General features: G+C 31.9%; 2 protein-coding genes across 2 annotated transcripts; both read right to left on the bottom strand.

Annotated features, from left to right (window-relative positions):
* Positions 1–818: 818 nt before the first annotated feature.
* Positions 819–2,370, bottom strand: LOC127118386 (GDSL esterase/lipase At5g37690). The gene is made up of 6 exons (XM_051048575.1): positions 2,097–2,370; positions 1,887–2,014; positions 1,679–1,805; positions 1,477–1,589; positions 1,157–1,406; positions 819–1,073 (listed from the first exon to the last, which is right to left on the bottom strand). The coding sequence occupies exons 1-6, from the start codon at positions 2,347–2,349 to the stop codon at positions 862–864; spliced, it is 1,083 nt and encodes a 360-aa protein (XP_050904532.1). The 5' UTR covers positions 2,350–2,370; the 3' UTR covers positions 819–861.
* Positions 2,371–6,414: 4,044 nt separating this feature from the next.
* LOC127118387 (protein RSI-1) lies at positions 6,415–7,237 on the bottom strand. The gene is made up of 3 exons (XM_051048578.1): positions 7,106–7,237; positions 6,955–6,985; positions 6,415–6,862 (listed from the first exon to the last, which is right to left on the bottom strand). The coding sequence occupies exons 1-3, from the start codon at positions 7,184–7,186 to the stop codon at positions 6,681–6,683; spliced, it is 294 nt and encodes a 97-aa protein (XP_050904535.1). The 5' UTR covers positions 7,187–7,237; the 3' UTR covers positions 6,415–6,680.
* Between the last annotated feature and the right edge of the window lie 6,325 nt (positions 7,238–13,562).

Raw genomic sequence — 13,562 nt, forward strand, 5'->3', positions numbered from 1 at the left:
TACAATCCATTTGTTATCCTAGAGCTCAAAATGAGTTAGGATATTTCAATTCAATTTTATTGAATCCTTAGAGAATCTCAAGCTCATGTAAAATTAATCATCTAATCCCACGCAAAGAATCCAATTTACTTTACATGTGACTGAGTTTACTATTCTCAAATAAATGACTTTATTCTTGTATCTTGATGACTAAGACATCATTGTACATATATATGTACATTGTCATATGATAAAATACACAATCAATTCATATAACTATATACTTTCTAACTTTCACAAAGCCACGACTTTTTAAACAAATTAGTGTAGTTATGATTTTGTTGATGATGAGATATTTTTAATCTAAAAAAGTGAAAAAGATAAATTAATAATTAAAAAATAGCCAATTACTATATCCTAATTCCATGTAAAGTAAGTGTTTTTCTTTTAATTTAGATTTAAATGCACTTTAATACTTCCATTTTTAATTTTTATGTTTTAATCTTTTTATTTTAAAATTCAGCCTTAAAAATTTTCTCTTTAACAATTTTTGTGATTTTTTTATACCTATTAAGGTGACATTTTCATTTAATACTTGACATTCAATGTCACTGTGATGTCAGCTAAACCGATTGTGTCATGTTACATATTTAAAAAACAAATTTAATTTTTTGATATTATAAATTAGTATTTTTTTTTTTTTTTAAAAATAAACGTAAATTAAATTATTGTGAAGCTATCAGCCCAATAACCGATTGTATATATAGATTGTATAGTGATTGGTTTTTGCTACATATGACATGGTAGCATCAGTTACAAACTTGAGTATATATAGTAATACTAATACTTGAATTAGTATTATACCAAAATACAATATAATTGTTAGGGTGAAGGGCTAGGTGCTGCAGAAGGAGCCAAAGAGAAAAGACTAGAGAAGAATTTATCTGCTAGAATAACATTTGCTGCATCTGAAGGATGAAAAGCATCCCAAAATACATACTCATTTCGGTTTTTGCATAACTTTGAGTTTGGCAAGCATAAACCTCCAATGCTTGTGTCCACATTGCAACAAGATGTATTTGAAACCTTAAAACCTGTTAAATCGTTATAGCAAGAAACAAAATGAGTACATTGTTGATTCATAAGCATAATGTCAGGTTTCGATTGGAAATCTTACCGTAAGTAGATGGATTGTCGATCAAGTCAAGAACTAAAGGATAGGTATCTGCGAAGACGAGTTTTGCATGTGGAAGACCATGGTTTAGTTTTCTGATTAGGTTTTGTACTTTTGAGTTGAATTGTTGGATCCATTCATTAACTTGCTTTAGACACTGGCCTCTCTTGGATTTAACTCTCTGCGATGGAATGCAACCGAGTGGGCCGAGTCCGTGGAAGACGACTTTTCGTGCTCCTAGTTGATAGAGTCTCTGATAAAATCCAATAGTTTTAGTATAAAGTAAAACTATCATGTTCTTGGTATGTTAAATATTCATATACCTTAAATTGTTGATCTAAAGTTGAGATTAAGAGCTCTATGAACTCATCATGAGTATATTGTTGTCCATCTGCCATGAAGGGCTGCAAGAAGTTGTTTACATAATCATTGCTACCTGCATAATTCGGTATTACCGATTGAAGTATTATCGACGAAGTATTACCGATTCAAAGTAAGAGTACTTTTTGGTCCGAAGAATGTTACCGATTCCAACGAAGTACATGGCTCCGTTGAAATGTTCGTTGGCAGCGCTTTCGCCTAGTTTTGTTATGATTGCATCTTTGGTTTTCTTGAAACTGTTGATTTGATCATCAAAAGACAATTTCTGAATCTGAAAAATATTAATATAAGTTAGACAAAAGTTAGACAAGTAACCACTATAGTTTGAATCTTTGAATGTGTTAATGCTTACAAAGTAAAGTCCTGTGTCATTGAGAATTCCTGCTCCACCAGAAGCATAATTTACTCCTTTGACGAGATCATCAACATTTTGAGCCACTGATAAATAAGCTGGTGGTGACGGAATTCCGAGTTTTGAAGCTGCAAAATTACATAAAATTCAACCAACAAAGCATGGTTTACTCAATTTCAATAAAAAGATTGAGATTCAAAAACTATGTACATATGATATCGCCAATCGTCCTTCCGTTCGTGAATCTTCCGGTCGCTTGGCCGCCACTATAGTCGATGCCATACCAAGGATAGTTGGATTTAGCCAAAGAATATTGTAGATAATTATTATTCCCAACATCTGTCAAAGAATCACCAAATATATAGGTAACAAGCTTATCTGCAAAAGCAATTTCAGCTAGTGAAAAGATACAACATGTCACAAAAACAAGCCTTAGTATTGACATTTTGAATGTTTTCAGCATCTAAATCCAATTCTTATATTGGTGAAAACATAGAAATGAATATGAGTTTTATAGTACTAGTATATACTATACATTCAAGTTGTTGTGTTACTCACTATTGTTTCAATCTTGCAGTTATGAATGTTTGGTGGTTATTTTCCAAACCACATCAAAACTTGAGGTGTGAAAAAATGATTTCTCTATAATCTAAGTTGGTTGTTGTAGTCAATTAGGAGTTGGCCAACTCAGATAATTAAGCTTTGGTTAGTTCTTTCACTTCATTGGTACTAGTGTTCATATTTTTCATGCATTTACTATGATTTGCATCCTTCAATTCATTTTCTTGTTCTTCATGCAAGTTAATTGAAGCACAAGCAAACTATATTTTGTCAAAGGATGGTGCTAATATGAATTGCATTAAATATTATTGCTTACCAACTATACTATACAAGTATGTATGTTAAAAGTAATTAATGGAAGATTAACTTAAAATTGAACTAATTCATCTAAATCAACACATTATATGGCATATAAGAAAAATTTAAAAGATATACTATTTTGACTAATTAGTACATGCATATTTTCTAATTTACAAAATTCTATGAATAATTTGATTATACTCATTATTTAATGACCAATGCACATATTTAGTATTTTTTAGTTTGAATTTTATATATTCATAATTATTTTATGAAGCGATCACATTCTTAACCCACAAGGGGAATGACCTTCTTCCTCGCTTTGCAAGTAGGAAATTTTTTAAGGAATTGTTTAAGGTACCATAATGATTGCTATCAGCAGCGGAGAAGAATCAAAAGTACTTTTAAATTTCGGAGATACATCTTCAGACGCATTCCAAACACATATAATCCACATTAATTTTGTGTCACGCCCCAAAAATTTGTCTGAATTGAGTTGGGAAATGTATTTGTAAATCTTACAGAAGTGTATTTTTGAATCATAGTGAATCAGAAACAAACACAGAAATAAAAAGTTGTATAATAAAAATTAATATTAACATTGATAACATAAAAAACGAAATATTACATTGGTAATCGTTAACATAAATTGAACATTACATTTCAACATCTAGGTGGACGTTCCAACATCTTCATAATATCTCTGATCGATCTCATAATCGTCACATCTAACTCGATCAGAACTTTTGTTTCGTGATTGAAAAACGTATTCCACATAACTCTTATATCTGCACCTGTCTTCAGCTTAAAGTTGTTGAACCAATCTTCCTTTCGTTGTCAATCGTGGGTGAACGGTACTCGAGCGTCATAATTTTTTTTATTGTTGGAGTATGGTAGTAGATTCTCTAATATAAATTTCAGATCTACAAGATGGGTATACTCATTGAACTCAAATTCAATTGAAGGCTTTGCCCCATTGAAGTAGACATATGCGACATGTCAATTGATGTTCATTCTAGTGTAATGTGATTTGGTAAGAAATATGAGATGAGAACTCCATACTTATAGTAGTTCTAGGCCAATATGGACCTTAGAAATCCTATCTTGTACCGGGGGACTTTCCGGAGATACATTTCTGGTACCACCCTATTATGTTATTTCTGAGATATATTTTCGGAACCATCCAACACATAAGCAATTTCAGAAATCGTGAGAAACATAACTTGCTTTAGAATGAAAAATGGGAAAATTTTCTAGAAACTTAAATATGTATTGAAATATTTGAAAATGTATATATTTGACATCATTAATATTAATACAAGATTACTTAGAAAACATGTCTAGCCACATAAACTAAATAAAAACTAAAATGAATCGTAACATGTGTCACCGACTAAATCTATATCTATGGGTGATATTGCCTTTGACTTTTGTCTTTTTGATTATCTTTCAATCTCGCTCAACTTGGTGAACTCTTACATCCTTTCCAGAAAATGATTCGACCAACTCTCGAATTTTCTTGATGAATGAGTTGTCAACTCCAGTGATGTCAGTGGTATAGAGCTTCCCGATTTCAAATAAACTTTGTTCAGATTCTGAAGTTGGTCTTTTCAGAAACAAAACATTTTTGACATACACAATTCAACCCCCATTCTTGTGTATTTTTTTCACCCTCATTTATTAGCTCAATAGCATGCTCATATTGTTGAAGATTTCTTCCAAGTCAAGTTACTTCATGTTGAAGTAAGATAACTTGCAGGGAGAAGTGAAAAACTCGTCAAGCAAGTAAATGAGGTTCAAAAGACCCCCTAATCAAGTAACTTAGGGTGAAGGGATGATTTCCTCGCTTGGAAAATAAGGAGGCTAGCCAAGCAAGTTATAGAGGTCAAGCCCAAGTTGAACAAGGATTACTGATGAAAAAAGACACACTCGCTAGTCGAGTCAAAGTGCTTGTTAAGTGAGGATACCATAACATAATATTATAAACAGATTTCTCATCCAGTTGAACAGATACATTCTATGTTTGGTTAATTCCAAAGTCCATATCTTGATATTTAGAAATTCTATAACAACAAGAGAGAATTGGGAGGGAAATTCCCAAGAGAGATATCGAAGAATCGAAGATAGAGGCCCTGCCCAATTGAGAAATCATCGTGGATGGTTTTTTATCTCATTCTTCCTGATCATCATTGTAAGACTATTATGAGTAAGAGTAGCTAAATTCTCTTTTGTTGAAGTTAGATATAGTTACCCAAACACTAATGTATAATCTTTATCATGGTGTTATGTATGTCCTTGTTATTCATTAATATTGATTATTATCTTCGTTCTTAATACTTGTTATGAATTACCTACTTATAACTTGTTATAATGGTTTCAAAATGATATTCAAAAACACTTTTCTTAATTAGATAAAATATTTTCATCTGTTGATGCTAACTCAGGACATAAATTATATTTAAAATTTACTTATATTGTTGAATTTTAATGTTGCTGTATTGGTTAATCGGATGAAAAATTGTATGTTAGGCAATACGACTAATTTCACTTTGTTGTTTAGACATAAGCAACAAACTAAGAGTGATAGGTGATAATATTAATTGATGACTAAGAATATACACAAGTGGTCAAGAAAATGCATGAGAATAGGATAATGAAATCTAACCCAACAGCCTCAATTTCATGTGTTAAAATCTTTTTTTCATTAGTTGTTATTTTAACTTTTTTTACCAAACAAGCAAACTTTTCAAACAACTTTACTTAGAATTTTAGAAATTATTGAACGATTCTAGATTCGCACACAAGTACTTACGAAAATGATATAAACAAATACTTACTATCTTTTATTGTTGTATTGCAGCTCAATAAGAAGTTTTGGATGCAATTGTTCTAGACCAACCAAAGATCAATAAGAAAAATTCACGTCTAATCAAGATTTTGAAGTGTTAATCTTAAAGATCAATCCACTCACCAGTACATCAGAAGTACAAGTCCATCACAACAAAATATCATTTCATCATTTCACCAATCATTTATAATTTTGAATAGAACAAAAATAATAAATTAAAATAATATTAAAAAATTCAAATATATATTTTAAATAATAAAGGATAAATTAAATATCAATATATTAAATAAATAATTAATATTCTAAATTATCAAAATTAAATATTTTTAATTATTAGTAGAGTAATTAATGCAACAGATTCTAACATTCTAATTACCCGTCTCATACCTTATATTTTGAAATCTAAAAAAATTCAAAGTCAAACAAAAAACATTGTTGTTGTCATGGCTAATGGATGCTTAGTAGAATAGTAGTTTTTTTTTATAAAAATTCTATATCTAATTCTCTCCTCTCCTCAAATTTTCAAAATATTAAATTTTCCCTTTTTTTTTATCTCTAACTATTTTACTTATTCAGATCCCAAAACCTTCACTCCCATTTCTCAAGTTTTATTTACATTAAATAGTACGAGGATAGAGAACATTTAAAATTTGTGCATTTGTTGCATAACACGGAAAAGAACTTGTTCTACTATGTTCTCGTATATAAACAATGTTGGTCTCAATTGCGCCTTAAAGTTAATCCTTGAAAACCATGATTTAAAAGTAAATTTCTTCTTGGTAGTATATGAATAGGGTGTCACCAGTTATAATATTCAAATACACAAATTCAACTAATTATATTATTATTATTATAGTACTACAAAGAGCAACAAAGCATTGCTTTTATTGTAGAGTATAAGAAAACAACATTGAAAAACATAATGCCAAAATTTAATAAGCCTTCCAACCTTCATATTATGGTTAAAAGGACAAGATCATACATGGTGAGTGTCATTGAAAAGTAAAATCACCCACCTTTCATACACTATAGTATGAAATCAATTAGCATTTCCAAATTATAAATATTACATTTCTTAATATATCTTAAGGGCATTTTGGTCTTCCTTCCTTTGTCTTCCAGCTGTTGTAACAAGGACAAACTTGCTTGTTTCCATATACACCCGGTGGAACACATAAACATGCAGCACAACATTTTTGGCAGAAAAACATGCATGGCTTCTTGTGTGAAGTTGCAGAACAACGATAACTACACCTTGGTTTACAATCTGTTCAAAAAAAATTAACATTCACATCATCGGTAAAATGTAAGCACTCTTTCAATCAGATTTAATACATGCATAAATATCAACTGAACTACCTGAAGGACGAAGTTTTGCTCGTCCATAAGCCTGTACAAGAATTAAAAAAAAAAAACAAATTTTTGCCAGATTAGAATAATTGGGCTTGTATAATATATATATATATATATATATAGCAAATTGTTTTTTTTGTGTGGTAATAAAATGTACCTCAGCTACATTAGAGAATGTAAGCAAAAGAAGCAAAGAGATGAGAACCAAGATGGAGGAGCTATAGCAACGTTGTGCCATTGTTGTGAAAATGAATAGAAAAGTTTTAGTTGTGTTGTGTTTCACTTAGGTAATGATAGAAAGATATTTATAGGATTAAAAGAGAGACAAAATGATTAAGAAAAAAAGTAGTTAAAGGAAATAGTTTCCGATTTTTAAGGCGTTAAAAAGGGAACAGTAATAATTGGAAAAACGCAAATGAGGTTGCGTGAGATTGTTTGTAATTAGCGATGACAGCGGCGCGTTTGATGTTTAATTTGTTTTTGCTTTTGTTACATTTTGTCAACTTAGTAACATGGTATTAGTAACAACTAACAATATAGCATGTGAATGTGTTTCATTTTTCTGTTCATTTTGGTTAGTGATGTAAGAAAGAGTAATAGAAAAACAAGACGGTGTTTGATAAAAATATATGATATAACTACTAGTGTTAACTAGATCTTAACTTAGTCATGTTTTTTTTTGTTTGTTGTTGATTCCGCGTAAATTCTGTTTAAAGGTTTTAACGTTGATGTTGTTGTAATTTTAGATTGAGTTGAGAGTTGCGGTTACTATATGAACAATAATTATTTTATACAAAATTTAAGTTTAGATTCTATCTAACAATTCATGTTTAAATAAAGTTCATAAATCACTTAAGTTGTTGAATTATTTAATTAATCAATCGAATTAAATTCAATTAGAGATATATTTGTATATCAAAAGTGTATTATTGATAACTTCACCGACACATATTAAGTCGCAAGTAAATGTTCGATTCTAAGTTATTCGAAAAGTGTATATCTTTCTTTTATGTTAGGTGATGTATGTTTTTTATAGAATTGATTTGGGTTGATGTGAGGTCTGAACAAGAAACACCTAATATTCCTCCATTACATAAATATCATCACGTGAGGAGCAAAATGTATGATTCAATCCATAATTCATTATATTTCATTTTCATCCAAAAATTCATTTGTGTTGAAGTTCTAACCTTACAACTACATCATGCATAACCGCAACTCACACCACCGCAACAAGGATCTGTATTAACGATTCTAGTTCCTAAATGGAATAATGATGTCGTATCTCATAATCAACTTTTGATTCTTACAAATTTCCATAATTAAGCACCTGATTCAATCAGATCTTTCTTGATTCAATTAGATTTCCTCCATTTCAAAACCCCAACTACTTTGATGGAAGAACTTCAAATCTCTTTCCAAAATAATCCTCTGAAATTATCTAAATCTCGTTCTTCAACATTCTCCATATACAGGGTTAATGGAGATCCGATCAGGCGAGCATAACCCCCACCACAAAGATCTGTTAAAAAACCTCTTTAAACAAGAAGAAAGAAGATGAAAGACCAATCCTAAGGTTTCAAGATCATGAGAAGGTGGAAGGAATTTTGAATGTTACTCTTCTGGTGATCATTACTGTTATTATCACTAACCATTCCGTCTCAGGGATCCCCGTAGATGATGAAATTTCCTGCAATCTGATTTACTTCAAAATTTTCATTGAACTTGGCTTAAGGAAACAAGATATGAGGTCGTGTGAAGGCCATAACCTCTTGACGCTCATTGATTCTTCTACTCATTCGTGTGGACAAATGTGCTTACCAATATCCTTGGGAGAGGGAGATGGTAAGAGGATGATGAATGCTAGTTTCTTTATAATTTTTGTGTGAAAGTGTCTATAAAGGAATTTTCGACAAACCATTCTTGGCAGCTCTAAACGCGATGGCATCCCCCGTCCACCTGAAGATAAAGTAATACAATGATATTGGAAGACTTATCGTATTCAAAGCCGACCTCTACGGAGCACGTTGAATACATGAAGCAATATTAAAGAATCCATTGACATTGACATTCGTTCTTGGCGGGAGAGTCGAGGGAAGTTGATGGAGCATCGAAAGTAGTTGAGTTTGGTGTTCACGAAGATGAATGTAACACCCCAACTTGTAAATAAAGTATATTATTTAGTTGTTGGCGTGAATTATTCATTATATCTGATTTGGATGTTTTTCGGAGTATGAAGGTATTTTTATAATTTATAGATTACTGTGGTTATGAGATTTGAGAGAAGATAATTAAAATAGTATTATTTAGATTATTACAGATAAGTAGACATATTAGTTATTTGGTAATAAGATAAAATAATAAATATTATATAATCTTGATTAAATAATTATTTAAGTTGAATATTTATTTAATTTATATATTTATTTAATTTAATTAATAATTTAATTGAATAAATGTGAGAATGAGTCATTTTTGTGAATAAAGAAGAGTACGAGGAGAGAGGTTTAGACTAAATTTGGAAAAAAGAGTAATTTTGAGAAATAAGGCCATATAAATTCTAAAGTGTGGAGAGAAGTTAGGTTTAAGAATTTTTTGGCATTCGTGAAAAGGAGGCAGAAGGAATATATGGGATTTTGGGAAGAGGAGCAAAGTTTGAGAGTAGGAACCCAAAAAATTGCTAGAATCGCCAACCTTGCTGCAAATCTAAGGTAAGGGGGGAGATTGCCTTCTTATGGGTGATTTAGGCATGCAAGATAGTGAGGGTTCCTTACCCTCCCATCAACACCATGGATAATTTTAGTACTTTCTTCAATTTCTTCAATTTCCTTCGATTTCCAGTGAATCTGTGATATGTTTGGTCAAATGGGGTTAGGGTAAAACCCCATTAGCATCCATTGAATGAAATTGTTGTTTGTGTGTTTTGGCCAAATAAGTTTTGGACAAAACCCTATTGTCATAGATAAATAAATATTTTTATTGTTTGTTTTACTGTGATGACCAAACGGAATTTGGGATAAATCCCCTATGGTCATCGTGATATGATTTGTTATTGATAAAACAATGAGTTTGTATATTTCTGCAATATGTTTGGCCAAATAAGGTTTGGGCAAAATCTTATTGACAGTGATCGATGAATAACTCAGTGTTTTGTTATATTACTGTAGATGACTAATAGGAATTTGAGATAAATCCCCAATGGTCACCGTAAATAGTTTTTTTGATGCATGAACATATTTGTTTGATATGAATATAAGTTTGATTGTAACAATTGTGTTGTAATAGAATTTTATTGGAGAATGTGTAGTTTTTTGAGCGACCCTAATCAGTCGAGTTTTCCCAAAATTTCCAGAAAACCTTAATCTATTTTTCAAAAAAAGATCCAAATGTCAGAAACCTATTTTTTTCAAAAAAACTCGATTTTTCACGAAAAAAAAGAAGAAAAAACGAAGAAAAACCGCAGGTAGACCAAGAAGGGGACTGACCGTCTTATTTCAGACATATCTTGAGTTTTAGGAGTCGGTTTGAGATGCTGTCAGTTGCGATGGAAAGCTAACCAAATAATATTCCTTTTGAAGTAGATAATTTGGGTTTAGGAGCGCTATAACAGTAGCAATTCGCTGGTTTTTATACTAGAGGTGTAGTCAATTTCAATATAGCTTTGGTCATCATGTTTCACGCGTAACTTGAGTTTTGTAAGTCCTTTTGGGATTCCATCAATTGCATTAGAAAGAGGGCTTAATGATCTTACAAAATAGAGAGTTTCATAATTTTATCATGAGTATATAATATTTTATGCTATTTTAAAGTCAGTCATTTTATTTTAGAGTTTATGCAGAAATTGTCCCGTTAGGATTGAACTAAAGCAGATAGAATTGAAGTTTTATAACTCCGCTTGATATGCGATTAAGTGCGTTTAAAAGACGATTTAAAGAATTTTCAAATTGAATATTTTCATAATTTTATCATAAGTCTATAATATTTGGTATTATTTTGAGGTGAGACAATTTTAGAGTTAGCTCTAGAGTTTTGAGCAATTTTGCGTGGTGTGATCTTTCGTTACCTTTTGATGAGTTTAAGGGTCCTATTTTATTTGGTTAGAGTTATTATAGAGTTGTCATAGTTGCTTTTGAGTTGGAGATCATAATATAGGATACACTTGAGCTGAGTTTGGAGCACTATTTGTTGGTGTAAGCCCTAGAGGCCAATACTTTTGGTACTTGTATCGAATTATTTATTAATAATAAAAGGCTTTTTCTTTATTATATTTGTTTAATAAAGTCTCTAGAATAGCTAGTCCATTTAATGTATCAAGTATGACTTAATCATGAGATCACATTAAACATAAGGACACTATTCTTAAAGTATCCGTAGTCAAGCTTTATTGTGAAATGGGATAACATCTCATGGATCATGGATAAAGAGTTATCAAGTCTTAAACATAGGTATGAATATTAAGAGTAATATTTATACTGGATTGACCTGCTATGAGAATACTATATAGAATGTTATGCAAAGTGTCATAAGTTATTCTCATGGTGATAATGGTGTATACCACCCTTCGACCTAAAACCAATATGGACCCTAGATGTAGAGTCGAGTGCCTTATTGCTGATCAAACGTTGTTCGTAATTGGATGACCATAAAGACAGTTGATGGGTACTCCACGAAGCATGCTAAGGGACATGAGTGACTTAGATGGAATTTTCCCATCCTGCGTAACAGGATAAATCTCTGTGGGCCCAATATTGAACTGGACAAGGATGACACGGTCTATGCCTTATGTTCAATATAGACATAAGGGCAAAAGGGTAATTATACACATAATTATTATCACAAAAGGATTTGTCAGATCACATGACATTTTCGTGTCTTGGGTAGCAGTGATGTGTTGCTAGATACCGCTCACTGTTTATTATGTTAAATACGTGATTTAATATAATTGCTAATGCCGCGAAAACCTATAGGGTCACACACAAAGGACGGATTGATGAGAGATAAAGTAATTAAGGTATACCGTAATGTACGGTGCCCTTAAGTGAATTATAGAACATCGTAAGGTACGGTGTACTTAAGTAGAATACGAAATATGGTAAGGTACCACACGCTTAAGTGATTTTGACATATTATAAAATATAGGCCATATACACTTGAGTGGGCTTTTTAGCTTGCAACCCACACAAGTGGTTCTATAAATAGAACTCTTGTGTAGAAGCATTAAGCAGTTGCAATTTCGTTTCTCTCTCTCTCTCTCTCACTCAAAGCCTTCATTCATAGCAGCTAGCATTGAGATTGAAGGAATCCGTTCGTGTGGACTGAGTAGAGGCGTTGTCATCGTTCAACGTTCGTGATCGCTCCGTAGATCTGCATCAAAGGTTACAATCGCCACAAGAGGTAACGATTCTATCATTGATCATGCCCATTCGTAAGGATTATTAAAGGAGAAATTTTAAATTCCGCTGTGTTTTGGATCGCCCTTCTCCTTCAGTGGTATCAGAGCCACTTACGAAACCATGCATCTGATAGCTGTTTATTTTCTGTATTTTCTGTATTAATACGATTAAAAGACAGAATGAATCAAAGAATAAACGAGTAATTAAATTGAGATCGATCAAGTTATATATATGATATAAGTAATCCTGATGCAAAATACGGTATATATGATATACTGTTTCTGTTTCATTCATTCAAACACTTAATGGTTGTTTTCCTTTGAACGATCAATGGTCGTTTGCTTCTTGATCCGACATTAGTATGGTGAAGCAATGACGTGTTGATCAATCATACTGAATCAACAATCGAGATGTGTTTGACGGTCTGAAATTGGTGCATTAGGGTTAATGACGGCACAAGGGTTGTGTTGTCAAAGAGTTATGCATTAGGGTTAATGACGGCACAAGGGTTGTGTTGTCAAAGAGTTATGCGATTAAGGTTAATGACGGCACAAAGGTTGTGCTTTAAAGTATCAAGTGTTGATGCGAAAAACGATGTCGAAAGTTCCCGCTGACCGGGCAGCGGACCCCCGGCTAACTCTGCGTAGTGTGATCGGTCGCCGAAATTTAATTTGGTTTTAATTAATTAAAATAATTAAAATTAATAATAATAATGTGTTTATTATTATTGTCTTGTGGTGATCGGTTATGGCCTTAGTTTTCCTTTATTTTATTTTGGGTTTTAAAATACGACATGCGTGTCGTGCCTCTCTTTTAATCTCTTAATGTAACTTCTTTTCTCATCTCACTCCCTCGTATGTAAAACGAGTTTCTTTTATGTAATGTAATGTTATGAAGAAAGAGAAGAATTCAATATCAAAGGAGGACAACCTTGAAGATCTTGCTTGGAGAAGCTTAGATCGTTATTAGGTTAGCTTAGGTTCTCTCATTGGCTTGGGAGAACAATTGCGCTAGGGGCCATAACTGTTTCATTATGTATGTATGTTGATGCATGTGAATGTATGTTGATGCATGTGAGAGACGATTTATATGATAAATAAGCCGGTGAGATCAGAATAATTGCAAATTCCCTCAAATTAAATATTAAGTTTATGCTTTCCAAGTTTTAACACTCATCAAGACTAGTATTGGATAATGTAGGTTTCGCCTACGCGAGGTGCA

The sequence above is a fragment of the Lathyrus oleraceus genome, chromosome 2 (genome assembly GCF_024323335.1).
Source record: "Lathyrus oleraceus cultivar Zhongwan6 chromosome 2, CAAS_Psat_ZW6_1.0, whole genome shotgun sequence".
Taxonomy (NCBI): domain Eukaryota; kingdom Viridiplantae; phylum Streptophyta; class Magnoliopsida; order Fabales; family Fabaceae; genus Lathyrus; species Lathyrus oleraceus.